We start from the raw sequence: 24,999 nt of genomic DNA on the forward strand, positions 1-24,999 counted from the left end.
TTTTAATGATAAAAACTGACAGCTCAGTTGCCAGAATTTACTGTAAAATCTATTGTCATGTGACTATTTGATGGATAACTTGCTTTGAAATCATCAGTCAAGCAGATATAAAAAAAGTCTCCTTTTTAAAAAAAAAATGTTTGAAATGTATGATAAAAATTGTTGCATCATTAGATAATATTACAAAAAAAATTTAAATACATGCAATTGCATGCAATACATGTATTTATTTCTGTTAAAATTGAAAAAATTAACTTATTTACTTATTAATAAGAAAAGATAAAGTACTTAATTGAAACATATTTCCAGGCCCCCAAAAATTTGGCAAATACACAGACAAACCGACACACGCAATATCATTCCATCCGTCCATTTTCTACCGCTTGCTGCCCTCGGGCGGAAGGCGGAGTACACCCTGAACAAGTCGCCACCTAATTACAGGGCCAACACAGATAGACAACATTCACACACGCGGGCCAATTTGTGTGTATGTCTGTCTGTCAAGGGGCTTGAGGGAATTTGAGCCGGCTAAACCCACACAACCACTCGCCCAATGTAAAAAAACAAGATTGAAATACAATGAACCCAACTTTTTGGGGCATTGGGCTCCCCTAATATAATAATAGGGGAAATATTACACTATTGAATAAAGCTTTGTTCACCTGTACATGAGATCAATAAGCATCTCTGGGTCTTCCTGGTGTTCCTTCATCTTGACTGTGTCGGAAAGGATCATGTGCAAGTTGAAAACAAGGTCCTGCACCTAATAAATTAGATAAATGGGCATTCAAACACTGAGGTTATTTCCAAAAGTGTACGGTGTACTGTAGCGGAAAAGAAAAAGCACTACCATCAGTTTTCTTTAGCTTTAATTAAATCCATTTCCAGTAGTGCCTCAACGTCAGAGCTTAATTAGTTATGTGGCGGAGGTCTTAAAACATTTGCATCTCAAATCAGCATGGCCCATTGAAATTAATTAAAATCAATACAGCACAATTCTAACATGTAACATGCCTTTTAAAAAGAAAACTAACTTTTACGTAAGAAATATTGTATAAAAACAATCCAATAGAATGTAATACCAACAACTACAATAGTTTTAGAAAGTAGTGTACCACATTTAACTTGGGAGAGTGGATTTCTACGGTGTCTCCTTCAGCTGCTTCTCTGTCAAACACACTATCAGCAGCTTCACCATATTTTCATGGATAAATGTCCGCAGGTTAGATATTCAAACATATTTGGCTGGAGTTAGTCATGTAAAATTGATATCAGTGGTAAAATTCCTCACAATTCGTAATAGTGTGTTAAATAAAAAGTATTGAAAAAATGTGAACAATAACTGCACTTTGCTAAACTCATGGACTGACTGGCGCCAACTTGCTGGCTGAAATGCCAAGATGAAAACAAGATTTGTTAATGTCATACCCCAATCTAAACTTATATAAATACATTGATGTCAAAGATATTCAATTGTGCACATTGAACCTACAAGCTGTGCTCTCTTCGAGTGATTGTTCTATACTCAGAAGAGTATGAGGCCGAGGTGTTTTTACGGTGCTTTCAAGCACCGCTGAACAGACTAGGACGCCTAACAAAATAATATATCTTATTTGCTACACATCTTTCATTTAAATAAATCTTAAAGAGCTACAGTAAAAAACAATATTAAAAAAAAATCTAAGACTATCAGTGAAGCATAAGAAACAAAACCTGCAAAATGGTGTGTTGCCTAACAGTGTGTCTATTTACTTTTTAAGCACATTTAACAATAACAAACACATTTGATACATTTGATAATTTTGGTCACCATAACCGTGGTGTCATATTGTTGCACCTTTAGCCGGGAAACAGATCTTATCTAACAATAGACTTAAAAGTGAACTGCATTTTTGGGGGGACATTTTTGCTCAACGTTCACAATCATTAGAAAAATTAATGACGACGGATTAATTTTTTTAATGTATTCTAAATATTAAATCAATTCAATCAAAGTCCGTTGACAATGAAACCTATGAAAGCCGTTCAATTATGCTAATAGAGCCCCTAAAAAAAACATTCAAACACCTCCATTAAGGTTTTATGATGAAAGTATATATGTAATGTAGTAACAGACACATTTAAAATAACATTTACCTTTTTGATAATTTTAAGCATACATGGCGCATTTATTTCAAAACACATCTAGACATTTTCTTTTTTTTTCGTCTTTACTGATATCTGCTCACTGCAGACTTCATGGGAGCCAAAAAAAACAAAATATTACTAACTGTGCAATGCTTGCGGTCATTAGGATGCCAACTGCTAGAATGTTCATATATTCCCATTGAAATGAAAAATGTTCTATAATCCTAGCAAAGAAACGGGGACGTGGGGGGCAGGGGTAGTAACAAGCGCTTTTTACGTCATTCTCGCCAGTTCCAGGTCCTAAATGGCTGTCAAAATATCCCAACTTGTCGGATTATATCCTCAGCCATCTACTTTCCAGGTGAGATGCATGATTTATGATCTACAAGAAACTTACACAGAGCAAGGAAACGAGGAAGCAGCAGACCACCCAATGATGTAAACATAGGGACACAGAAGTGATCACGTCGCCGCTATGAATAGTTTGTGTTAGCGCTTATAATAACAATATCACAAATACTTGGTTAACATTCAAATCACGAAATGTAAATTGAGTACTGCTGGCGTTTTTTGTTATTTATCGGATTTTATGGGGAGAATAGCAGAGCTACTATTGGCTCCGCTCTAAGATGACTTTTTTTTAACGTTTAATATTTTGAATGCTTTAAAAAAAAAATCCATCCTTCGTCATGTCTTACATAATGATTGTGAACAATAAGCACAATTTAAAAAAAAGTGCAGTTCCCCTTTAAGTTAACGAAAGTTTAAGTACAACCTTATGTTGTAATGTCATAGTTAATACCTGATCGGGAAAAGTCGTTTCCCTAAGCTCAAGGTCTTCCTCTGCATAAGTAAGGATGGTCTTCAGAGAGCGACGCAGGAACTCCTCGTTAAAATTTTGGGACGTTCCCACTAATGAAGAAAGCGACATAGTCACCTGCATCTTCACCCTTGCAAAATTCTAAAAACCGCCATAAGAAAACCAGGTTAGATACAGCCAATTTTCAAAGACTAGGTAAAAAAAAAAATGAACTCACATTCCCAATCTCAAAGTTTTGCCTCATGAGGAGGTAGAGGGAGGCGCTGGCATGAGCCCTGATGGTACTTATACTGCTGCTACAGCTCCTTAGCAGGCGCAAACAGAGATCGGCACACTGCTCGGTTTCCTCTTCAAACAGCAGCTCAGGAAACTAAACGGACAGAAAAACACCCACATTGACCAAACGCAGGTCGTTAAAAATTGTTCACACCACAAACATATACAAATACATCATCTAATGCAATGAAGATGGCCCACCTTTGACACCAGTGCTCTCTGTGTAGCAAAACAGTGTTGCAGGTAGAGGGCGCTCTGATTGCAAGCCATACTGTGAAGCAACACTTTTAGAACCCCACCAAGGACACTCTCCTTTGATTCTGTCACTGATACCGTCTGAGGGCAGATGGACACATGAACCGTTATTGTTGAACAAAAAAAATAACTACAGTGGTCGAAATGATATATATGCATATTATACATAATGTTTAAAAAAAAAAAACTCAGGACACAAAAAATTCATAGCAGAATTTAACCGAAGAATCTCCTGTTTTTGAAGCTAACCAATATTCCCCTGTGCTTAGGTGTGTCCTGTGTCCCGATAGGACTTTTTCCCTTCAGATAAGATACAGATATTGGAGCCTTAAGTATGAGCCGATAACGACATTAAACCAATACGATAACAGCATTTTTTTATAATTTTGTAGTGTGGACTGTTACAAAAAGCTTGATTAAGTGAAATTACTCAAAGGACAATTAAAAAAAAGGTATGGAAAACACTAACGTTATGATCAATAGATACATAACATAATTTAATTTAAAATAATATATTATAATAATATATACATATTCCCCCTAATTTTTGCAAGTGTCCAAGCAAACACACATACTCCCTAAGCAGTCAGTGGACCAAATGTGCACACTTTTGGCCACACCAGCAGCACACTTGTCCCAAAGCTGACATCATAATAAGTGAAATGTCTCATTACTCTAATCAAATGACAGCAGTCATTTTTATTAGATTATTTTCTAATACAGATGATTTGGCCCACTTTCAAAAAAATAAACATTTTTCATAATCTATGTACTAGGATTTTATGTCTGGGTGGGATTCTTGCTTTGAAAAGAAGTTGTACCCCTTTCAGAGATCACATTTAGTTCCGCTTAAACATTCACATGTTACATAATGAGATTTGTGCTGAAGCACAAACATGGGATGAAGTGTACATTCCTGTAACTTTCTGTCTGTAAAATATATCATTAGTTTTTATTAGCATTTCTGTATTCTAGTGACAGTATGCCATTAATTTTCATAAATTTGCATTCTTAATAAATGACGGTAGAATAAGCACACATCTTATTGGGGAGTGTGAGTATGCAGTACTTGTTTGTTTCACCATAAAAAGAGTTATAAGTATTTACCTCTCTTAACTATGCTGCGCTGTTATCTATAAGCTAACCAGCAAAACAGCGACACGCACGCATAACACGCTGTTAAGGACATTCACAGGCTGCATGTGAGCCTCGTCATAGTGTAACGACCTGGCATTTGTGTGTTGTTGGAGTTGCCTGACTTTCTGTATGACTGAGAATAATGACAGCATCTCTTGGCACAAGTTAGGGAGAGAGCGAGCGGCTGTTGTTGATATGACAGAGAGTTGGTTTTGGGAAAAAATTATCTGTTTTGCTGGATAGTGTTTTTGGTGTGGTTAGGGTGGACAAACTGTTTTCCTCAATAAAGTGGTGCGTGTCCTTAAAGCGTCTCAACAGACGTTGCAATAATTGAAGAGTGCAGACATTGTTTTATCTGTTGTTGACGCTTGTTTCCACCTGTCAATCACGGTTGCATTGCAAAATCAAATGCAGTTATTTTATTTTGTTTCAAGGTTTAAGTGGATTTTATTCATTTTGTTTGCGGCATAGATTTGCTGTGAAAAGAGGACACGTGAGCAGTGCACAATTGTACAGGAACGCACCTTAGAGGGAATATTTCTTATGACTTATTATCAATCAATCAAAGTTTATTTATATAGCCCTAAATTACAAGTGTCTCAAAAAGCTGCACAAGCCACAGCAACATCCTCGGCTCAAATCCCATTATCTATGCTTTTGAAATAGACTGTTAATTCATTTTTTTGGTATCAAATACTAATCACAATAAATCATTAAAATTAAACGAATTATGCAGTAAATTTACTGATCCAGACACAGTTGTAAGTGGATAATTTGTATTTGTTAGTAATATGCAATTATAATTATTTGATAAGAATTTTATACTCATATTTACTATACACTGACATTATATAAACAATACTGAAGGTCACTTATAACACATATGTCTACCTTGTGTGTTATAGTGTACTTAGCTGTTGTGTAAAGTAGCTGCTAGCTCCTAATAGCCTATAGCCTACCATGTTTACCTTTTGTAAACGACTTCACTACAAAACAAGAAACCACTAACCTTATGTGCAGATTGGAGGACATTTAGCCTTTAACTGACTGTCCAGCTTTGCACAAGTAAACGTGGTGCAGGACTGCTTTCATCAGACCTTGTATGGGGGGTTTGAGATGCAACCCAATATCCAATACTTGTTTATTTTTTTTGCTGATATCAGATCATTATCTAGATCTGATTGTGACACCTCTAACTGTGCTGCACAACAATACCAATATTTCTACACAAATAAAGGTGTGGAATAAAAATATTTTAATTATATTTACCTGCACAACGATTTCCAATGTATCAAGGATGATCAAGTTAGCCTCTGTTGCAAGGTTACCATCAATAAGTGCTTCATGCTCTAACTCTGCTCTGGTCCTATAATCACAGAAAAAGAAACCAGCGTCAGCATGTAAGTACCAACAATTTAATGTCGACTAAGGTACTGTACATAAAAACTCCAGGAGGTCTCGTTTCAAGCCACCACAATCAAGCCAGTTATCCCAGAGAAGACATGAGGAAAATATTTTGATTACTTAATTAAATAGGAGCACATGTTTACAACAACACTTTCTCTTCATCTTTGTAAAAGTCGAAGGCTTCAAAGCTATGCTGCTGGATGGCTCTTTGGGGACATAATGGGTCTATTTCCAATTAAATCAGACTGATTCACACAACAGTAATAGATTATTTGTGGTTGATCATTAGTCCAGCTGCTTTGAAATCATATTTCATGCATGAACCGGGTGGCTGAAAAACCAATCAATTTCTCTGAGACTGGTTCGAATTGGCTCACCAAATTATTAAAAGGCAATAGAGATAACCATTTTTTTGTAAAAATAATATTGATCTTGAAGCAACCAAAATGTTAGATCCATTAAATCATTAATGTGAAATAATCCGATCACAATCCAATACCAATCACATGTATTGAATTATTCTCTTTACTTATAGTGACTGTTACTGACAGTTTAATAACATCAACACAATATTTAGACTAGTTCTTTCTCTTTAATAACATAGTTGTTTGAGCAGAACCAAGTCAATACTACACAATAACTATACAAAAACAAAAACTACTATCTGCTACTCATTTAGATCCTTTGTTTTTTTTATCCTCGATGTCCTCCTGTGTCCATGGGATTATTCCCTGAATTTTTAAGCCTTAACAAAAAAAACAAAGTAAGCTTGCTCTTAGTGTGTAACATCTGAACCTCGCTCTCGAGTGATAATACTTGATAATGATAACTAAGATAATTAGAAAAGCAGTTAATCTGCTGTAATGGTGATTGTTTATTTTTACATTGTGTATAAAGACACACAGACGCAAGCTGCTTGTCAGCTGGGGAACTAAAAATAAGTAGCCAGAGGGAATCTGTGTCTGTGATTGACATTAAAAAAGGTATTGATCGACAATGGCACTCACACACTTTTGCATAAAAATCGTCTGATACCGATCGGTGGCCGATAGATCAGCACATCTCTAATAAAAGGCAATGAACTAAAGTTGTTTTGACAGCCAGTACTAAAGTACTTTGAAGATGACGTCAACGCTCTGAATTACCTATGGGATATTTGCCAGAATATATGTGCTGTATAACAAAAACAACAAAAAAGAACAGAGAAACAGATTTTCTTCTAAATTCTGCCACAATTAGAAGGCTAAAAATAAGCCAAACACAGACAGCCAATGTGACTCAGCCACCACTAACCAAAACAAGCGCAATGTTATTGGGACAGATTGAGGAGTGTAGAAGGGTAGGAACCAGCATAGAGACATTACTTGTAGTGTGTTCATGTGCACATGGGAGCTTACAACTCAACAGTCAAATCAATCCAGATATTACTGCAGCATCTATAGCATTTATTTGATTAAAGTATGATGTTTATGCATTTAATTAGTATTAAAAATTGGTGTCTTTTTGTTTGGAAATACTGTAGAAAAATAAACGTAATGCCCATGTTGAGGGTCCTCTTACAACTATACAGTTGCACTTAACAACTTCAGAATATTTAAAATATGAATTGATGATCGATGAAAAACTGCGATCAGAAAAAAAAAACATTGAACAACCTAAACTCATTTTACATCTGTAACTGTCAGTGCTTCCACATGCATGTGAACACAACGCCCAAGGAAGTCAAAGAAAAAAAGCACACAGCAAAAATGGGTCATACAATACCTTACTGATCTGTGACTCCTACATAAACACAAAACAACATGAAATAAATTAAACGAAAACTAAACTACACTAGAGCCAGTAAAACAATTGATGAAGTACACGAAATGAAAAATTATTTTAAAAAATATGAAAATACAAAATATATATATATATATATATATATATATATATATATATATATATATATATATATATATATATATGGCAAGAAAGCAATAGTGTATTTGGTTTTAACTGCAACTACAGATATGCTGAAATAAATTAACATAAAACAATTAACCTGGGTGAGATTCCATTTGTTTTTGGAAGATAGTAAATGATAGAATAAGAAAGATCGTATTGCATTAACACAAAACCTACTTATCTAATCTCTCACTGTTCTGTCTCCAATGGGTCATGTCCTTTCTCCACCGCAGATTTTCCTGGCTGCCAAAGGCACTGCCTGATGGACTCCGCTCTAAACAAAGAACATTTTTATTAGTTTTATTCATTTTGTATAAAGGGTGGATGCATACAGAGTAGGGGAGTCATTTAATTCACAACTACAGGCCTGTGTATTGTTCGTAGTAATAATATCCGATATTGATAGTGGTTAGATATCATCAAAAAAGCTAGTATCGACTTGTATCTTAAATCCCAGATTAAGAGCACTTTTAAGATTTCAAGATTTTATACTCTGCTTCTTTCCTACTCCTTTTCGGACGTGATGTACTGAAACAAATGTAAATATGTGATGCGTTACATTGTATCGTATGCATGTTCGAAATAAACTGAAACTGAATTCCAACACAACCAGTCCTGCAGCGTGTTTACTACTTGTGCAAAAGTCGACAGGCAATTAACAGCTAAATGTCCTCCAGTAATCAGAATCAGTTATTAAGCACACAAGATTGATATTTTCTTGTATTTTAGTGAAGTAATTTACAAACGTTAAACATGGTAGGCTTTAGGCTATTACGAGCTAACAGCTACACAAAAGCTAGGCACACAATAGTATACGATCTAGACCTATGTAATAAGTATCCTTAATTAAACGATATTGCCTTCTAAAACACCACGTGCCAATATCAACAAGTATCATATAAATATAATAGCATATTACTCCAAGGTAGAAGCGTATTAGAAAGTACCCGAACACAAACATGTTCGTGTCATTCAACTTACTGCGTCATGAGCTGAACATAATTAACTTTTGTGGCCACCAGGGCCGCCTTTGAATCATCGAGGATTCAATTCAGAGGAGTCTGCTTTGACTATCAACTTTACATTCGAATCGTCGAACATTAACCGTCCTTCCTTTGTTCACTGAATACCTGCTTGGGACTCTGTGTACAGTTAGTATGTTTGGCAGGACATATTGATTGCCGTCATCACATTTTATTTAGATATTGGTAAGAGATTGCTGTGTAAAGAAAATTTTATTTTATCGAGTAAGAGATAACTCTTACCTGCTTACAGTTTCGGCTGTCACTATACTTCTTCAGAGTGCTCACTCTTACCTAGAGTGACGGGTCTAATAAAAAGATGGCTACATTTTGGCTTCCTCCATTTGTCTGCGCACATAACAATGGTACTAATAGGATTTGGGAGAATGTTTCAACATGGTTTGCGTGCTGCTGTCACACACGGAGCTTGCAATGCCACCACGCAACTCGGACCGGCAGAATCCCGCCATTGGCAACGATGGTACTTGCCGAAATTTGGACACAGCCACCTCGCATTAGAGTTGTAGCTATCCCCTGATAAAGGTGACCATTCTCCTGCAGGTTTATATATGGAAACTTTATGACTTGTACTCCCTCCATTTAGTCAAGTTTGATTTATTCTCTGTGCTGGGTGAGACAAAAACAAACACCTCAGTTAACTATCCAATCTCTACAGTGTTCAATTGTTAGTGGTTAAGTCTTTGAAGTGGAAAATGTCACACATAAGATATGTGTTTTGTTCACTTCAATGAAAGAGTGTTACTTCTATAAGATTGAAGTCTTCTGTCAGTCATCTACAGACTTTTCAAAGCTATAGATTTGACTGATTGTCGACCATGTGAAAAATTTCGAATCAGATTCAACTATGTAAATCTTTAATTGATGGCATCCCTCGTGGTCACTTGGTGTTACTAAAAAACTATTACCATTCTACCTCAATGTAAAGACGGCATATGTCCGTTCCAGACAGTTATTATTCAATAGGTCAAGGTTTTACAATAAAGACCATTGTTCTGAGTATTTCACTTAATCAAGCCTTTTTCTAACATTCCACACTACAAAATAATATAAATATGTGTTATCTGTGCTGTGCAATTTTCTTAGGGCTCCGATATCGATATAAGTGAAATATGGGACGGCCGTAATTGTTAGCCACATTTTCACCACAATTCTTAACAGTAAACCTGTAATCAGGTACGCTTTCTACCTCTAGGTGACATCTATAGCCATGCAAAACATTTTTTGTGCAAAATACACCATACATATTGCTTGGAGGAAAAACTACTTTTGTGTTTTCTTCTTTAAGCGCGTGTGCTTGATGAACTCACCTAGCTGTCCACGGCTGCGTCGCACCATCTCCTGTCTGGCACCGATGCTACCCAGTATGGCCTCCTCTAACTTGGCTTTCATGTCTTTAGACTTCTTAAAGGTCAGACTGTTCATTCGCTCAAACGCCTTTTTCCCCTGCATTGTGAACACAACATGGGCCTTGTATCCAGAAGTAAAGAGTGAGTGGCAAAAGAGAAAAACCCAGGAAAGTCATTTGCAGCACAGCACTCAGGAAGCAAAGCAGATTAATTGTTTAGAAACATGCATTGAAATAAAAGACAATAGCAAAGCAGAATGAATCATGAGAAATTGATGAATAAAAATACATGCTTCTGTAAAAAGAAAGCAGGCCGTTTTGTTGAAAAAAAAAAAAAAAAAACAGTAGCCAAAGTAAATTAGTTGCAGAGAAAGTGATGTCATGTATCCTACCTTGTACTCAAAGCAAGAGACACAGAGGTAGAGGAGCTCTAATAGGCGGTTGAGCTGCGACACTGAAAGATCTGTGAACCACTTCTGCAACACCAGCTCGTCAGCATTTTTTAGCACCCACAGTAGACAGATGAGTAGACTGCGACTTGACTCGGCCGAGAAGCTTCCATGCTGTCGATTCGCCTAAAGGCCGTGAAAATGTCAAAAGATGACAAATAAGTGTTCACACAGTTGATGATTGTAATTAATAATAATATTAAATTCAACTTTGTTGAGTGAAAGAAAAAGCATTGGAAGAGAACAAAAAAAACCTATCTTTTACCTGCGAATTCAACAAGAAGCTGCTCGGGCGGGACATCGGAGAGGTAGTGGCAGTGCCTGCTATTGCCATGGCAACGGTTTGATTAATCATGCTGTTTGCCTCTCCCTCCGCATCTTCCCCATTGCTGCTCACAGCTGCTCCCTGGGTACCACCAGATCGACCCCATTGATTGAGGGACTCTAGTAAAAGGAGAGGATAATGTTTAACAAGTTATGTAGAACAATAGACACATACTGACATAAAACATAACAGTGTTCGTGTGTTTTATCAATGACATATTTTCAAAGGGGATCTGTCTGTCTATTGCTTGTATTCTGTCACGTGACTTCTTGTCGGAAGTGAAAACAGTGGTGGTCAACCAAACCAAGGTGGCTGTTGTACAGCAAGCAGCATACCAATTATTTGAGTACAAAAGAGGCTTAAATCTTCCTGCAAAACGCAGATACGAGCAAAAGATCAGACTATGCAATGGAATAGATCCCCATACTTTATCAAAAAAAGATTTGTCGAGTTATATCAAGGATTATACGTCAGTCGCACCCAGACACTACTGTGCTACTGATACCATTCTACACCACAAAACAGATGGAAACTTAGAAAAGCATGGAGGTTTACAACTTCTTTGTGTGTGACTGGGTCAAGGAAATTGGTATCAATATAAATATGCATCGTTTTTGCTCGGGTAAGGTTGCAGTTCATGATTTAACTTTGCATCTACAGCCATGATTGTTGCTGTTGCACAGCCCGTTTATGAGTAGTGTGTTTTTCCTCGTCATTATCAAAATATAAATATAACTGTCAACATTGTGTGTGTGCTGAAAGCTTCATTTATGATTGTTGCCTTTGGTAAAACCCAACTCTCAAGTTTTGCTCACATTTGCTTTCTTTTATTTAGATTCGCCGAGTTGATGCTTTTCAAAATACTCTGAGCAAATATGTGTTAAAGAAATACAGATAAAATCAAGATATCACTTAAATGGGAAATAATAATCATTAAATGTATGTCAAACAAACCCTAAAGTAATAACTGCAAACTCATGCATTCTTGGACTCTGCTCCCTTGGAGCTGCTTTTCTCATCGTTGTTTTGTAAAATCTTGCACTCTTCTGCCCTTTTTTGATTACCTCTCGAGGAACTCTGAAGAAACGTTTATCTTTTTTGCGATTTGAACAATTTGTACAGCCGTTCTGTGGTCTGACGAGTCCGCATTTCAAATTGTTTTTGGAAATATTCGACATCGTGTCATCCGGACCAAAGGGGAAGCGAACCATCCAGACTGTTATTGATGCAAAGTTCAAAAGCCAGCATCTGTGATGGTATGGGGATGCATTAGTGCCCAAGGCATGGGTAACTTACACATCTGTGAAGGCACCATTAAGGCTGAAAGGTACATACAGGTTTTGGAACAACATATGCTGCCATCTAAGTGCCGTCTTTTTCATGGATGTCCCTGCTTATTTCAGCAAGACAATGCCAAGCCACATTCAGCCCGTGTTACAACAGCGTGGCTTCGTAAAAAAAAAAAAAAAAAGAGTGCGGGTACTTTCCTGGCCCGCCTGCAGTCCAGACCTGTCTCCCATCGAAAATGTGTGACGCATTATGAAGCGTAAAATACGACAGAAGCTCAACATAAAACAAATTTCGGAAAGAATTCCACTCTCAAAGCTTCAACAATTAGTTTCCTCAGTTCCCAAACGTTTGAGTGTTGTTAAAAGAAAATGTGATGTAACGCAGTGGTGAACATGCCCTTTCCCAACTACTTTGGCACGTGTTGCAGCCATTAAATTCTAAGTTAATTATTATTTGCAAAAAAAAAAAAAGAAAAGTTTATGAGTTTGAACATCAACTATCTTGACTTTGTAGTGCATTCAATTGAATATGGGTTGAAAAGGATTTGCAAATCATTGTATTCTGTTTATATTTACATCTGACACAATTTCCCAACTCATATGGAAACGGAGTTTGTATTTCAAAGCAATATTATTATTATGTACCTCATGGACACGTTTTATTTTAATTACAGTAAATATTTGTATATGACACTTAAGAATAAAAGCATTTTCTATTAAACTAATAAGTTGATTTGATGTAATATAACTTTAAAATTATGGAAAATGGTGGAAAAATACTTCATTTCCTGAAATGCTTTATTTTTTCTATATATTCAGTTTAGTTTCAAAGTCTTTTGTTTGATAGCCTCTGTTGAAAAAAATTTGATGATAAGATAGATTCTGGTTTCAACCTCAATAAAACCTTTAAGGCACTTATGACACATAAATAATACAATTTTACCTAAAAAATTAAGAACTGTAATAGATGATTAGTGCATTTAGGGCTGCAGCCATAGATTTTTTTAATAATCGATTAATCTACCAAAGCATTTGTTCGATTATTCAAGTAATCAAATAAAACACACTTTGTAGCCTTAATGCGTCTTTTAGGGAAAATTGTTTTTTTCTTTTCTTTCTGAATGAGCATAACATTTACTTTTACCATGAGAGAATCACTATTTAGTACTTCCATCCATCCATCCATCATCTTCCGCTTATCCGAGGTCGGGTCGCGGGGGCAACAGCCTAAGCAGGGAAACCCAGACTTCCCTCTCCCCAGCCACTTCGTCTAGCTCTTCCCGGGGGATCCCGAGGCGTTCCCAGGCCAGCCGGGAGACATAGTCTTCCCAACGTGTCCTGGGTCTTCCCCGTGGCCTCCTACCGGTTGGACGTGCCCTAAACACCTCCCTAGGGAGGCGTTCGGGTTGCATCCTGACCAGATGCCCGAACCACCTCATCTGGCTCCTCTCGATGTGGAGGAGCAGCGGCTTTACTTTGAGTTCCTCCCGGATGGCAGAGCTTCTCACCCTATCTCTAAGGGAGAGACCCGCCACACGGCGGAGGAAACTCATTTCGGCCGCTTGTACCCGTGATCTTATCCTTTCGGTCATGACCCAAAGCTCATGACCATAGGTGAGGATGGGAACGTAGATCGACCGGTAAATTGAGAGCTTTGCCTTCCGGCTCAGCTCCTTCTTCACCACAACGGATCGGTACAACGTCCGCATTACTGAAGACGCCGCACCGATCCGCCTGTCGATCTCACGATCCACTCTTCCCTCACTCGTGAACAAGACTCCTAGGTACTTGAACTCCTCCACTTGGGGCAGGGTTTCCTCCCCAACCCGGAGATGGCACTCCACCCTTTTCCGGGCGAGAACCATGGACTCGGATTTGGAGGTGCTGATTCTCATTCCGGTCGCTTCACACTCGGCTGCGAACCGATCCAGCGAGAGCTGAAGATCCCGGTCAGATGAAGCCATCAGGACCACATCATCTGCAAAAAGCAGAGACCTAATCCTGCGGTTACCAAACCGGAACCCCTCAACGCCTTGACTGCGCCTAGAAATTCTGTCCATAAAAGTTATGAACAGAATCGGTGACAAAGGACAGCCTTGGCGGAGTCCAACCCTCACTGGAAATGTGTTCGACTTACTGCCGGCAATGCGAACCAAGCTCTGGCACTGATCGTACAGGGAACGGACCGCCACAATAAGACAGTCCGATACCCCATACTCTCTGAGCACTCCCCACAGGACTTCCCGAGGGACACGGTCGAATGCCTTCTCCAAGTCCACAAAGCACATGTAGACTGGTTGGGCAAACTCCCATGCACCCTCAAGAACCCTGCCGAGAGTATAGAGCTGGTCCACAGTTCCACGACCAGGACGAAAACCACACTGTTCCTCCTGAATCCGAGGTTCGACTATCCGACGTAGCCTCCTCTCCAGTACACCTGAATAAACCTTACCGGGAAGGCTGAGGAGTGTGATCCCACGATAGTTGGAACACACCCTCCGGTCCCCCTTCTTAAAGAGAGGAACCACCACCCCGGTCTGCCAATCCAGAGGTACCGCCCCCGATGTCCACGCGATGCTGCAAAGTCTTGTCAACCAAGACAGCCCCACAGCATCCAGAGCCTTAAGGAACTCCGGGCGGATCTCGTCCACCCCTGGGGCCTTGCCGCCGAGGAGCTTTTTAACTACCTCAGCCCCAGAAATTGGAGAGTCCACCACAGATTCCCCAGGCACTGCTTCCTCATAGGAAGACGTGTTGGTGGGATTGAGGAGGTCTTCGAAGTATTCCTTCCACCTATCCACAACATCCGCAGTCGAGGTCAGCAGAACACCATCCGCACCATACACGGTGTTGATAGTGCACTGCTTCCCCTTCCTGAGGCGGCGGACGGTGGTCCAGAATCGCTTCGAAGCCGTCCGGAAGTCGTTTTCCATGGCTTCCCCGAACTCTTCCCATGTCCGAGTTTTTGCCTCCGCGACCGCTGAAGCTGCACACCGCTTGGCCTGTCGGTACCTGTCCACTGCCTCTGGAGTCCTATGAGCCAAAAGGACCCGATAGGACTCCTTCTTCAGCTTGACGGCATCCCTCACCGCTGGTGTCCACCAAGGGGTTTTAGGATTGCCGCCCCGACAGGCACCAACTACCTTGCGGCCACAGCTCCGATCTGCCGCCTCGACAATAGAGGTGCGGAACATGGTCCACTCGGACTCAATGTCCAGCACCTCCCTCGTGACATGTTCAAAGTTCTTCCGGAGGTGGGAATTGAAACTTTGTCTGACAGGAGACTCTGCCAGACGTTCCCAGCAGACCCTCACAATGCGTTTGGGCCTCCCAGGTCTGTCCGGCATCCTCCCCCACCATCGCAGCCAACTCACCACCAGGTGGTGATCGGTAGAAAGCTCCGCCCCTCTCTTCACCCGAGTGTCCAAAACATGAGGCCGCAAATCCGATGACACAACTACAAAGTCGATCATGGAACTGCGGCCAAGGGTATCCTGGTGCCAAGTGCACATATGGACACCCTTATGTTTGAACATGGTGTTTGTTATCGACAAACTGTGACGAGCACAAAAGTCCAATAACAAAACACCACTCGGGTTCAGATCCGGGCGGCCATTCTTCCCAATCACGCCTCTCCAGGTTTCACTGTCGTTGCCAACGTGAGCGTTGAAGTCTCCCAGTAGGACAAGGGAATCACCCGGGGGAGCACTTTCCAGTACTCCCTCGAGTGTTCCCAAAAAGGGTGGGTACTCTGAACTGCTGTTTGGTGCATAAGCACAAACAACAGTCAGGACCCGTCCCCCCACCCGAAGGCGGAGGGAGGCTACCCTTTCGTCCACCGGGTTGAACTCCAACGTACAGGCTTTGAGCCGGGGGGAAACAAGAATTGCCACCCCAGCCCGTCGCCTCTCACTGCCGGCAACGCCAGAGTGGAAGAGGGTCCAATCCCTCTCGAGAGAAGTGGTTCCAGAGCCCTTGCTGTGCGTCGAAGTGAGTCCAACTATATCCAGCCGGAATTTCTCGACTTCGCGCACTAGCTCAGGCTCCTTCCCCCCCAGTGACGTGACGTTCCACGTCCCAAGAGCTAGCTTCTGTAGCCGAGGATCGGACCGCCAAGTGCCCTGCCTTCGGCTGTCGCCCAGCTCACAATGCACCCGACCTCTATGGCCCCTGCTATGGGTGGTGAGCCCATTGGAGGGGTGACCCACGTTGCCTCTTCGGGCTGTGCCCGGCCGGGCCCCATGGGAACAGGCCCGGCCACCAGGCGCTCGCCATCGTGCCCCACCTCCGGGCCTGGCTCCAGAGGGGGGCCCCGGTGACCCGCGTCCGGGCGAGGGAAATCTGGGTCCATGGTTTTTCATCTTCATAAAGGTCTTCGAGCTGCTCTTTGTCTGATCCCTCACCTAGAACCTGTTTGCCTTGGGAGACCCTACCAGGGGGCTTTATGCCCCCGGACAACATAGCTCCTAGGATCATTGGGACACGCAAACTCCTCTACCACGATAAGGTTGCAGCTCAGAGAGGAGATATTTAGTACTTATATTTAAAAAAAGAAAAAGTACAAAAAAAAAAAATGTCAAGCCTCAAACCAGGTACGGATAACAAAGAACCAAACTAAACAAAAAGCTCTCTGATAAGGTATGATAAATAGGGTGACAATGTATTTAAGAATTGAACACATACACAATGTTTGATGTTTGATTTTCAGGCGAACAACCTGGTAGCATTAACACACACACACACACACACACACACACACACACACACACACAGTTGATGCTAAAATGTCCTCGCATGTGTTTGAATAAAATATTTTTAATAAAAATCAAGTATATAAGGTGGCGTTAGCGGCCAATGTAGACTTTGACCTTGTTACTTCCTATTCCTTGTTACTTCTTATTTGCTGCTCTTTAAAAAAGCAGTATACTTTCTGGTAATGTGCTGCATCATCGCAGAGCTGCTTTGAAATATTACCTTTTTGACAGTGCAAACATTTCACCACGACATCTATCTTTTAAGTAATCGCAAAACTTCTCTCTCGATTTCTCTGGGACCTTTGCTATTTCCACCTTGTCGTCGTTTTTCTTTAGCAATCTTTTTTTATTGGCACTGCGCTGTTTCCACATAGACACACACACACACACAGGCCACATCACTGCTGGCAGCACAAACTACATTACCACTAGCTGCACCATTCTCATGTGCGCTGCAGCATTCTTGCAGAAACAATGTTTTCATATTTTACTCACATAGCCAGTTATTCTCAAACTGTGGTACGGGTTCCACTTAGTGGTATGCCAATAAATCCCTTAATAAAATATGAAAACAGTGTTACTGTTCAAACTGTGGGTAATGTTACAGTGTCCAAAAATATTAAACACACTTGTTAAATAAAACCTATGCCTTGTTTGTATTGAATATTTAGGCTTACTATGCAACAGTATTTTAACGTTGGTCATTACCATTTGAAGGGCCAAGTGTTTTCTAAGGTGGTATGTGGTGAAAAAAGTTTTAAAACCACTGATTTAAGCAACGAAACCGATTAAAAAGTATGCCTTTTTTTCTAATGGATTAATCAATGTAATCTATGAATCGTTGCAGCCCCACCAAGGACTGTTTTCACTGCTGGACTCTAGAAAGAGGTTCCGCAGCCTTTGCAGCAGAACCTCCAGGTTCCCATGAGCTAATGCAACAACATTTTGTTCTTATCTGTACTGTAAAGTTCAAACTTTAATGACAATAAAAAAGAAGTCTAAGTCTAGTCTAATTGCATTTACCATGATGTTAGGCCATTTGTTCATATTGAAATGATAATATCGTTACACGTTATTCAAAACTGAGGCAATTTCTGTTTTATTTTGGTGTTTGTAAAGTATTTAAGCCAAAACTTTTGTTAAAGGTGGCAAATGTTTTTCTATTAAGGCAACCTTTTTTCCACCAAGGACCGGTTTAATGTATGCATTATTTTCACGGACCGGCTTTTCACGTGTGGCAGTTAAAAACAGCAAAACAATTAGCATGAAAAATCAACTCACTATAACGCTGAAATAATGAGAACCCTGGGTGTGTTTCTTTGTAAAAAGATGGTCACTGGCACATTGATGGCATATCCTATATACCAGTGTTGGGTCGCTAGCTACCCATGGAATGTAATATATGTGTATTTTCAGCTGTGGTCCCCATAGGCCACAGCTGTACTTGGTTGTAATACACTTTTCTACCACTTGTGGTAGTAATGACAATACAAAACAACCAGAATTAAATTCATAGAGAAATTTCTTAACGGCAAAAATTATGACTGAAGTGGTATTTTCATATGCACTTTAATTTCATTGACAGTTTGGTTAAAAAAACATATTTAATATTAATCTAGTTTATTCATTTTAGCAGAACATCATGTATATTGTATGTACATGTATTTTGTCTAATAAATATGACCTAAGCCTAACATTTATTTATTAAATTAATAATTAAATCTTCGTAATTAACACATGCTTTCATGTCATTTTACAAGCTAGAGAACTGCAAGTAAGTCAGATATATCATTTTACTTAATTTGATCAAAATCAAGAGTAAAATTACTAACATTGGAGTGGCCCCCGAGTCCCTCTGTAGTGTAGGTCCTCCTGAGGTCAAACAAGTTAAGAACCCCTGCTATTTACAACAACTCTGTAGATGGAAATTACCATTTGGCTACAACCTGACACATAAAAATTGTATATGTTCATTAATGTGCATTAATGTACTATAACAAAGGGTAACTTCCTGTCAGGAAATGTAATACACATCTATAAACAATCTTATTGGTGGTTTTAGTCAAGTTGGAGAAAGTTCAGTTGGAGAAAATGTTTTAGTTTATAAATCAATTAATGTTTCTGTGCGATCTGGGAGCAAATGCGTCACGGACTGGTACCGGTCCCCATACCGGTGGTTGGGGACCACCCAATATAATGGTAGAGGTAAATATTGGAACGTTTATGCTATAAATCTGAGTATATTGCTTTAAGAGACAGAGGGAAGGATGAGAAATGGTGTTTATATACTAAAGGTAGGGAACATGAGGTACATTTAGCAAGCACAAACATAATTTAGGTCAAGTGATAACTTCTAGTCTAGGCTATGCTTCTGAAGAGTATATTGTCCCACACTAGGACAAAAACATTTTTGAGTAAAATAGACACCAACGTATGGCTATCATAAATACAACAATTGGCTTTAATTAGTACCTGTAAAGTCATGAAGCTGAGGCAGCGTCTCCATGACAATGCCAATCAAAGGAAGGTAGAGCATTGCAACCCGAGCTTTAACCTCAGGATCCGCATAACGGGGGTCGGAGTCATGGCTAGACAGGAGGTTATGAACAACACTAACAACTTTCTTGTGCAAGCCAAACATCCTAGACAAAAGGGAGAACAATATGATAAACACAGATGTTAGAGATATAGTTAGCTCACAGCTAGAAAATGTAATTTTTGTATACCGTATTTCCTTGAATAGCCGCCGGGGCGCTAATTAATTTAAAACCTCTTCTCACTCCTGCGCCTATTCAAAGCATGCGGTAAAAGTAAGCAGGCGTTAAGAATTTTAAAACCTCTTCTCACCCCTGTGCTTACCAATGGCATGCAGTAAAAAATTGAGTATGATAAAAAAAAATTAAATAATAAAAAATTATTCTGCGTCCGTGGCCCGGTGTTTGGGGACCACTGCTCTACAGCATGTCATCGCGCCTACCTTTACACCATGCTGTCTGCGTGCCGGCCGGACGCCTGCATTTCCCTGCTTTTTGTACGAGATTGCAATGCATAATTGGTCAACAGCCATACCTTTTCCACTGATGTTTGTGATATAAACAACTTTAAAACTCTTACTAATATGCGCCACACTCTGTGAACCCACACCAAGCACATTTCTGGAGAGCATTGGCTCTGTGGCACATTCTAAACGCAGCATAGGGATTACCCATAATGCCGTGTATCCGTGTCTCTTGGATATATTATACAAGCGCCCCCAACCCCGCCCACCTCAACCAACGCACGGAGGGGGGTGTGGGGGGGTTTGGTGCCAGCGGGTGTATGGACGGTGTAGCCAGGAGTAGTGGATGCATTGCATTGTGGGTAGGTGTTGTGTTGCGCTTGTGACGTGTTGCAGGGCATATGTTCTCCAGAAATGTGTTTGGTTAGGGTTTGCAGAGTGTGGCGCATATTATTAAGAGTGTTGAAGTTGTTTTGTATCAAAACCATTAGTGTGATCTGTATGGCTGTGGAACAAGACCCCTGGTTTTACACACAGTAAAAGCATAATAACTCCTCCGCCGTTTTGAAATGACGGCAGGGGAAGGGTCACTCGTGACGTCACAAATTTGACCCGGCGGTAAAAGTAAGCATGCGCTTATTAATTTGGGGAGCGAGTTTTGCCCGGCCGTAATTCAAGGCAGGCGCATATTACATGCCCGGCGGCTATTCAAGGAAATACGGTAACTACAATTTGGTAGAGCTATTAAACACATTTTACAAGTTATTTCCAAGTAAATAGGCATCAAGGTTCAACTGCCCAAGCTGTACTTAATGATATTTTAACTATTATTCAGTCACTCAATCCTTATAATGGAAGTTATAGTACCCTGCACATACTAACCCCTCATTGTCTGGGTCCAGTATCACGGACAATTCTGACAGTACCAGCCCAGCCATAAAGTGCTGCTCTCTGAAGGGCACAGACAGTTCAAACATGTTTGCAATTTTCTGGTCCTGGACATGTGTCGAAAACCCAGAGCTCTGTGACAAAGAAGACGAAAAACACATACATACAAAGAAAAAGGAACCACAGTATCACCTTCGGGATTATTTTGAAATGTGTTTTTTTCTAAATTACAGTTCCGATCCTAGTGATGGCTTTAGTTACTGAATGGAGTATATGGATTACATAACAGAAACAAGTAGCTTGGTATCAATTTAGTTAAACTATTAAAGACAGTAACAGTTGCAATGTTTTTTTAATTCAAATTTAGCAACAATTTAAGATCTGACCTGTGAAGTCGCTGAAGAGACAGACGGTGACGGTGAGGCAGGCGGTGTGAGCAAGCTGCAGGGAAGGTTAAGAGTGACGTAGTGTTCATGACTGCACACTATTCTCAAGAAATCAAGTCTCAGAGACTCCAAGGTTGGGTTTTGCAGAGTGAAAATCTTGGCGGAGACCTGTTTAAAGAAACATTATTTAATTTAATACAGAAAGAGAAAATGTGTAATCAAAAGTAATTATATTTTGCATGTGTTTTTACTTTTGCTAATTTGTAATAACTCATAACTCAAGAGTTTTAAATACTTTCTCATAAATTGAATTATCAAACAACAATCTTAAAACCATTTTCACTTGACTAATATATAAATTATGTGTGGTCATGACAATGACAAAGACAATTATTGTCTTTATCATGAAACAAATAATATTAAATGCATTGAACGTTATTCATTAGACGTAAAACGTACTGTGAAATGTGTCTCTGCAAATAACCCATCCTCTTGACGAGCAGTGGGAAGCCACTGCTGTGTTTCCCACTGTACTTCCTGGCCACGTGAAATATGCTTTGTTGTATATACAAACGTTTCATCCACCCATTGTGTGCGTGCAGCAGAGCAGTGCTGTCATTGGCTACTGTACTAATTGCTACTTTGTTTGCTTTTACAACCTACTATTAATGTTTACAGTTTCTAATGAAGAAATTTGCTTCAATATAAACATTTTTCGATTTGTGAACCCTGTTAAAGACGCAATTGTGTTAATTAATTAACTGTAATATGAAAAAAACGCAATATTTTATGTTCAAAAATCCTAAGTGGGTACTTACCTGCTTCCAGTATGCTTTGACAAGAGTGAAGACAAACCCTCTATCCATGACTGACAGCAAGTCATTCAGAAAGAAAGCCAGACTTGTGTTCAGTCTCTCAGTCAGTTCCAGATCCTGATAACAAGAAGCACAAGTGATAATTGTTCTGCTTTATCAAATACAACAAGAATGAATCAGAACACAGGAAGTCAAAATATACAAAAAGAGATGCAATATTATCAATATTCCATCAGTTACTCCAATCAAGCTGCACAGTTTAGTCAATGTGGCTTAAATCTGTTTTAATGGATATGTTTGTCTCAATGTGTTACCTTCTGGAAACGCAACACAATGTCACCAGCAATGGTGCTGACCAGTGCTGTAATGTCATCCATAAAGCGTTCTGGGAATCGGTTCTTTCTGGGCGACTCCAGGCGATCAGCGAAGTAAAGGTGATGGATAATGCTCTTCACCTGTGGTTTTAAGAACCATGGTATAAACACACAGAATACTGGGTTGTAATGAAGTTTATACAGGGTCTGCTATGACTTGCAGAGGACATGCATTTATCGGGCCTCTAAATGAGTAAAGACAGCGGATGTTTCATACCATCAGCTCAAAGAAAAACCAGGCCTGCTGGAGAGCTCCCTCCCTGACGCTTCCACTGCTCACCACCCACTGGAGGGCCAGCTCCTCATGAAAGAGCTGCAAATGACAGGAAGGTAGCAAAAACAAAGGCGATCACATGGATGAATAGAACAAAATACCAAAATGTACATGATAAACAAGAATGTCAGTTGAATCGTTTGCAGCCAACATTACACGTTATGCATTCAAGGGTCTAGTAGGGCTGTAACGATATATAAAAACTTAAAATGACAGTTATTTCAGCCATAATTATCACCGTTATCATTATTATCATGGTACTGTTGAATGTGCTCTTAAAGGGGAACTGCACTTCTTTGGAATATTGCCTGACGTTCACAGTCATTATCAAAGACATAACGACGGATTTATGTTTTTATAATAGTCTACTTACAGCGAAGCCAAATTCCACTATTTTGCCCATAAAATCCGATAAATAACCATTCACAAAGCGCCAACTACACTCAATTTACATTTCGTAATTTGAATATTAACCAAGTATTAGTGATATTGTTATTATAAGCGCTAATTGTGGGTTCTGTGCCGAGGATATATATATATATATATATATATATATATATATATATATATATATATATATATATATACTTTCCTTGGCAGAAGAAACAAATATTTTTCTCTCTTATAGGGTTTTTTTTTTTATGATAAAGGCAAAATGGGAAAAGATGCTAATGTGTCTTGTATTTGTGTTATCATCTAAGATAGCTAGCGATTAGCACGCTAGTTGCTCTTTCCGGAAATAAGCAATGTCACCGTGCAGTGAGTTTTTCAAAGTGAGGTAATCAATCACGGTTTTTACAAAAATAGAAATTTAAAACGGTAAAAGTAGTCGTCAGGAGTGTACAGAGGTTTATCATCACGGTAATCGTTAAATCCTTACAGTCTAGTTAGGCACTAAAATTGATCAACACAAGCTACTGCTTAAGGGGGACCTTTGATGAATTTTGTCTTTTCTGACTTATAAATATTACATTGTTGGACACTTTAGTTCAACAATGCCAAAACGTCAAATCATAATGTACATGCATTTTGGCGTGAGCTTGCACGCATTTCTGGATGCCTCTCAAAATGGGGGTTTTGCAGTCTGACTACTTTGTGACATCACAATGAGGTGGACGCTCTTATTTAGACATTAAGTCAATATCTCAGCCAGAAGAGGAGGAACTTCTGCCCCTTTTATTCAGGCTACGAGAAAACACAAAAAAGGTAAGATAATGTTTTATTTTTGTCTAATCGTGGCATGTGCATAACACCAATGTGCAACAAACAATGACATAAAATCTGCGAAAAAAAAACAGCTTTTCAACGTAATGTTTTTTGAAGTGACGACTTCCAGATATTTATTTAAACAGTGGACATTTTCAAAATATAAATGATACTTTGAGAGAGGGTGGGGCATGGTTTCATTTGCAATTTAGGAACGCCACAGAAACAAAGACAGACTCAAAAATCGGGTTATAAAGGGACAGTGAAGCAAAAACATTTAAGCAGAATTTACAACAAAACAAATCCGATACGTATTATCTACATTTTCACACAAATAATAAATAAAACAGAATGCAACCATAGGCATCATGCAGTCTTATGGCCATGCAAATTATATATAAGTTTACAATGCTACTTACCGCCGATGATACAAAAAGTAAGAAATGCCAGTGTGTATCTGATTTGTGTGGTAATACAAATTAAGTGTCCTAATTTTAATTAATGTGTGCATTTCTTTAAAATGTTCTCCACCAAACACTTACTCAAGACCACAATCTTACAAGTATTGAAGTCTGACATTTTTAATTGTCTGAAATATTTTAAATTAAAAGTAAGAAGTGCCTTCTAAAATTGTACATTTGAAATTGCTATGATTTCTTTCCTGACCCTTTAAGAGTACTTAATTAAAACTAAACAAGGAAGCGAACCTTGAGAAGCACTCAAATGTTCTGGAGAAAATAGTTACACAACACATGCTGATATTCATTATGTCAGGTCTCACGTTGACAGATTACAGACATCTTTTGAGATTCTGCTCAACCTATAATGATGATCATTCATAAACAGCACACACACCGTTTTGGAAAAAACAGTACTTGCAAGAT

General features: G+C 39.3%; 1 protein-coding gene across 15 annotated transcripts in view; it reads right to left on the reverse strand.

The window, feature by feature from the left end:
- dock7 (dedicator of cytokinesis 7) overlaps positions 1–24,999 on the reverse strand; it is a 91,462-nt gene that overhangs the window by 16,139 nt on the left and 50,324 nt on the right. For 5 of the 15 annotated variants that reach the window (XM_061883670.1, XM_061883682.1, XM_061883672.1 and 2 more), the window contains 16 exons: positions 22,853–22,948; positions 22,576–22,716; positions 22,265–22,378; positions 21,447–21,614; positions 21,055–21,194; positions 19,647–19,816; positions 11,072–11,250; positions 10,750–10,932; positions 10,320–10,479; positions 8,147–8,243; positions 7,787–7,804; positions 5,885–5,981; positions 3,425–3,559; positions 3,165–3,317; positions 2,930–3,088; positions 663–763 (listed from right to left, as the gene is read on the reverse strand). In XM_061883670.1, the coding sequence (XP_061739654.1) occupies positions 663–763; positions 2,930–3,088; positions 3,165–3,317; positions 3,425–3,559; positions 5,885–5,981; positions 7,787–7,804; positions 8,147–8,243; positions 10,320–10,479; positions 10,750–10,932; positions 11,072–11,250; positions 19,647–19,816; positions 21,055–21,194; positions 21,447–21,614; positions 22,265–22,378; positions 22,576–22,716; positions 22,853–22,948 (2,111 nt within the window). The remainder of the gene's footprint in view (positions 1–662; positions 764–2,929; positions 3,089–3,164; positions 3,318–3,424; positions 3,560–5,884; positions 5,982–7,786; positions 7,805–8,146; positions 8,244–10,319; positions 10,480–10,749; positions 10,933–11,071; positions 11,251–19,646; positions 19,817–21,054; positions 21,195–21,446; positions 21,615–22,264; positions 22,379–22,575; positions 22,717–22,852; positions 22,949–24,999) is intronic. The other 10 variants (XM_061883684.1, XM_061883680.1, XM_061883679.1 and 7 more) reach the window with 3 other exon arrangements.

This window comes from Nerophis ophidion, linkage group LG22 (assembly GCF_033978795.1).
Source record: "Nerophis ophidion isolate RoL-2023_Sa linkage group LG22, RoL_Noph_v1.0, whole genome shotgun sequence".
NCBI classification, from domain to species: domain Eukaryota; kingdom Metazoa; phylum Chordata; class Actinopteri; order Syngnathiformes; family Syngnathidae; genus Nerophis; species Nerophis ophidion.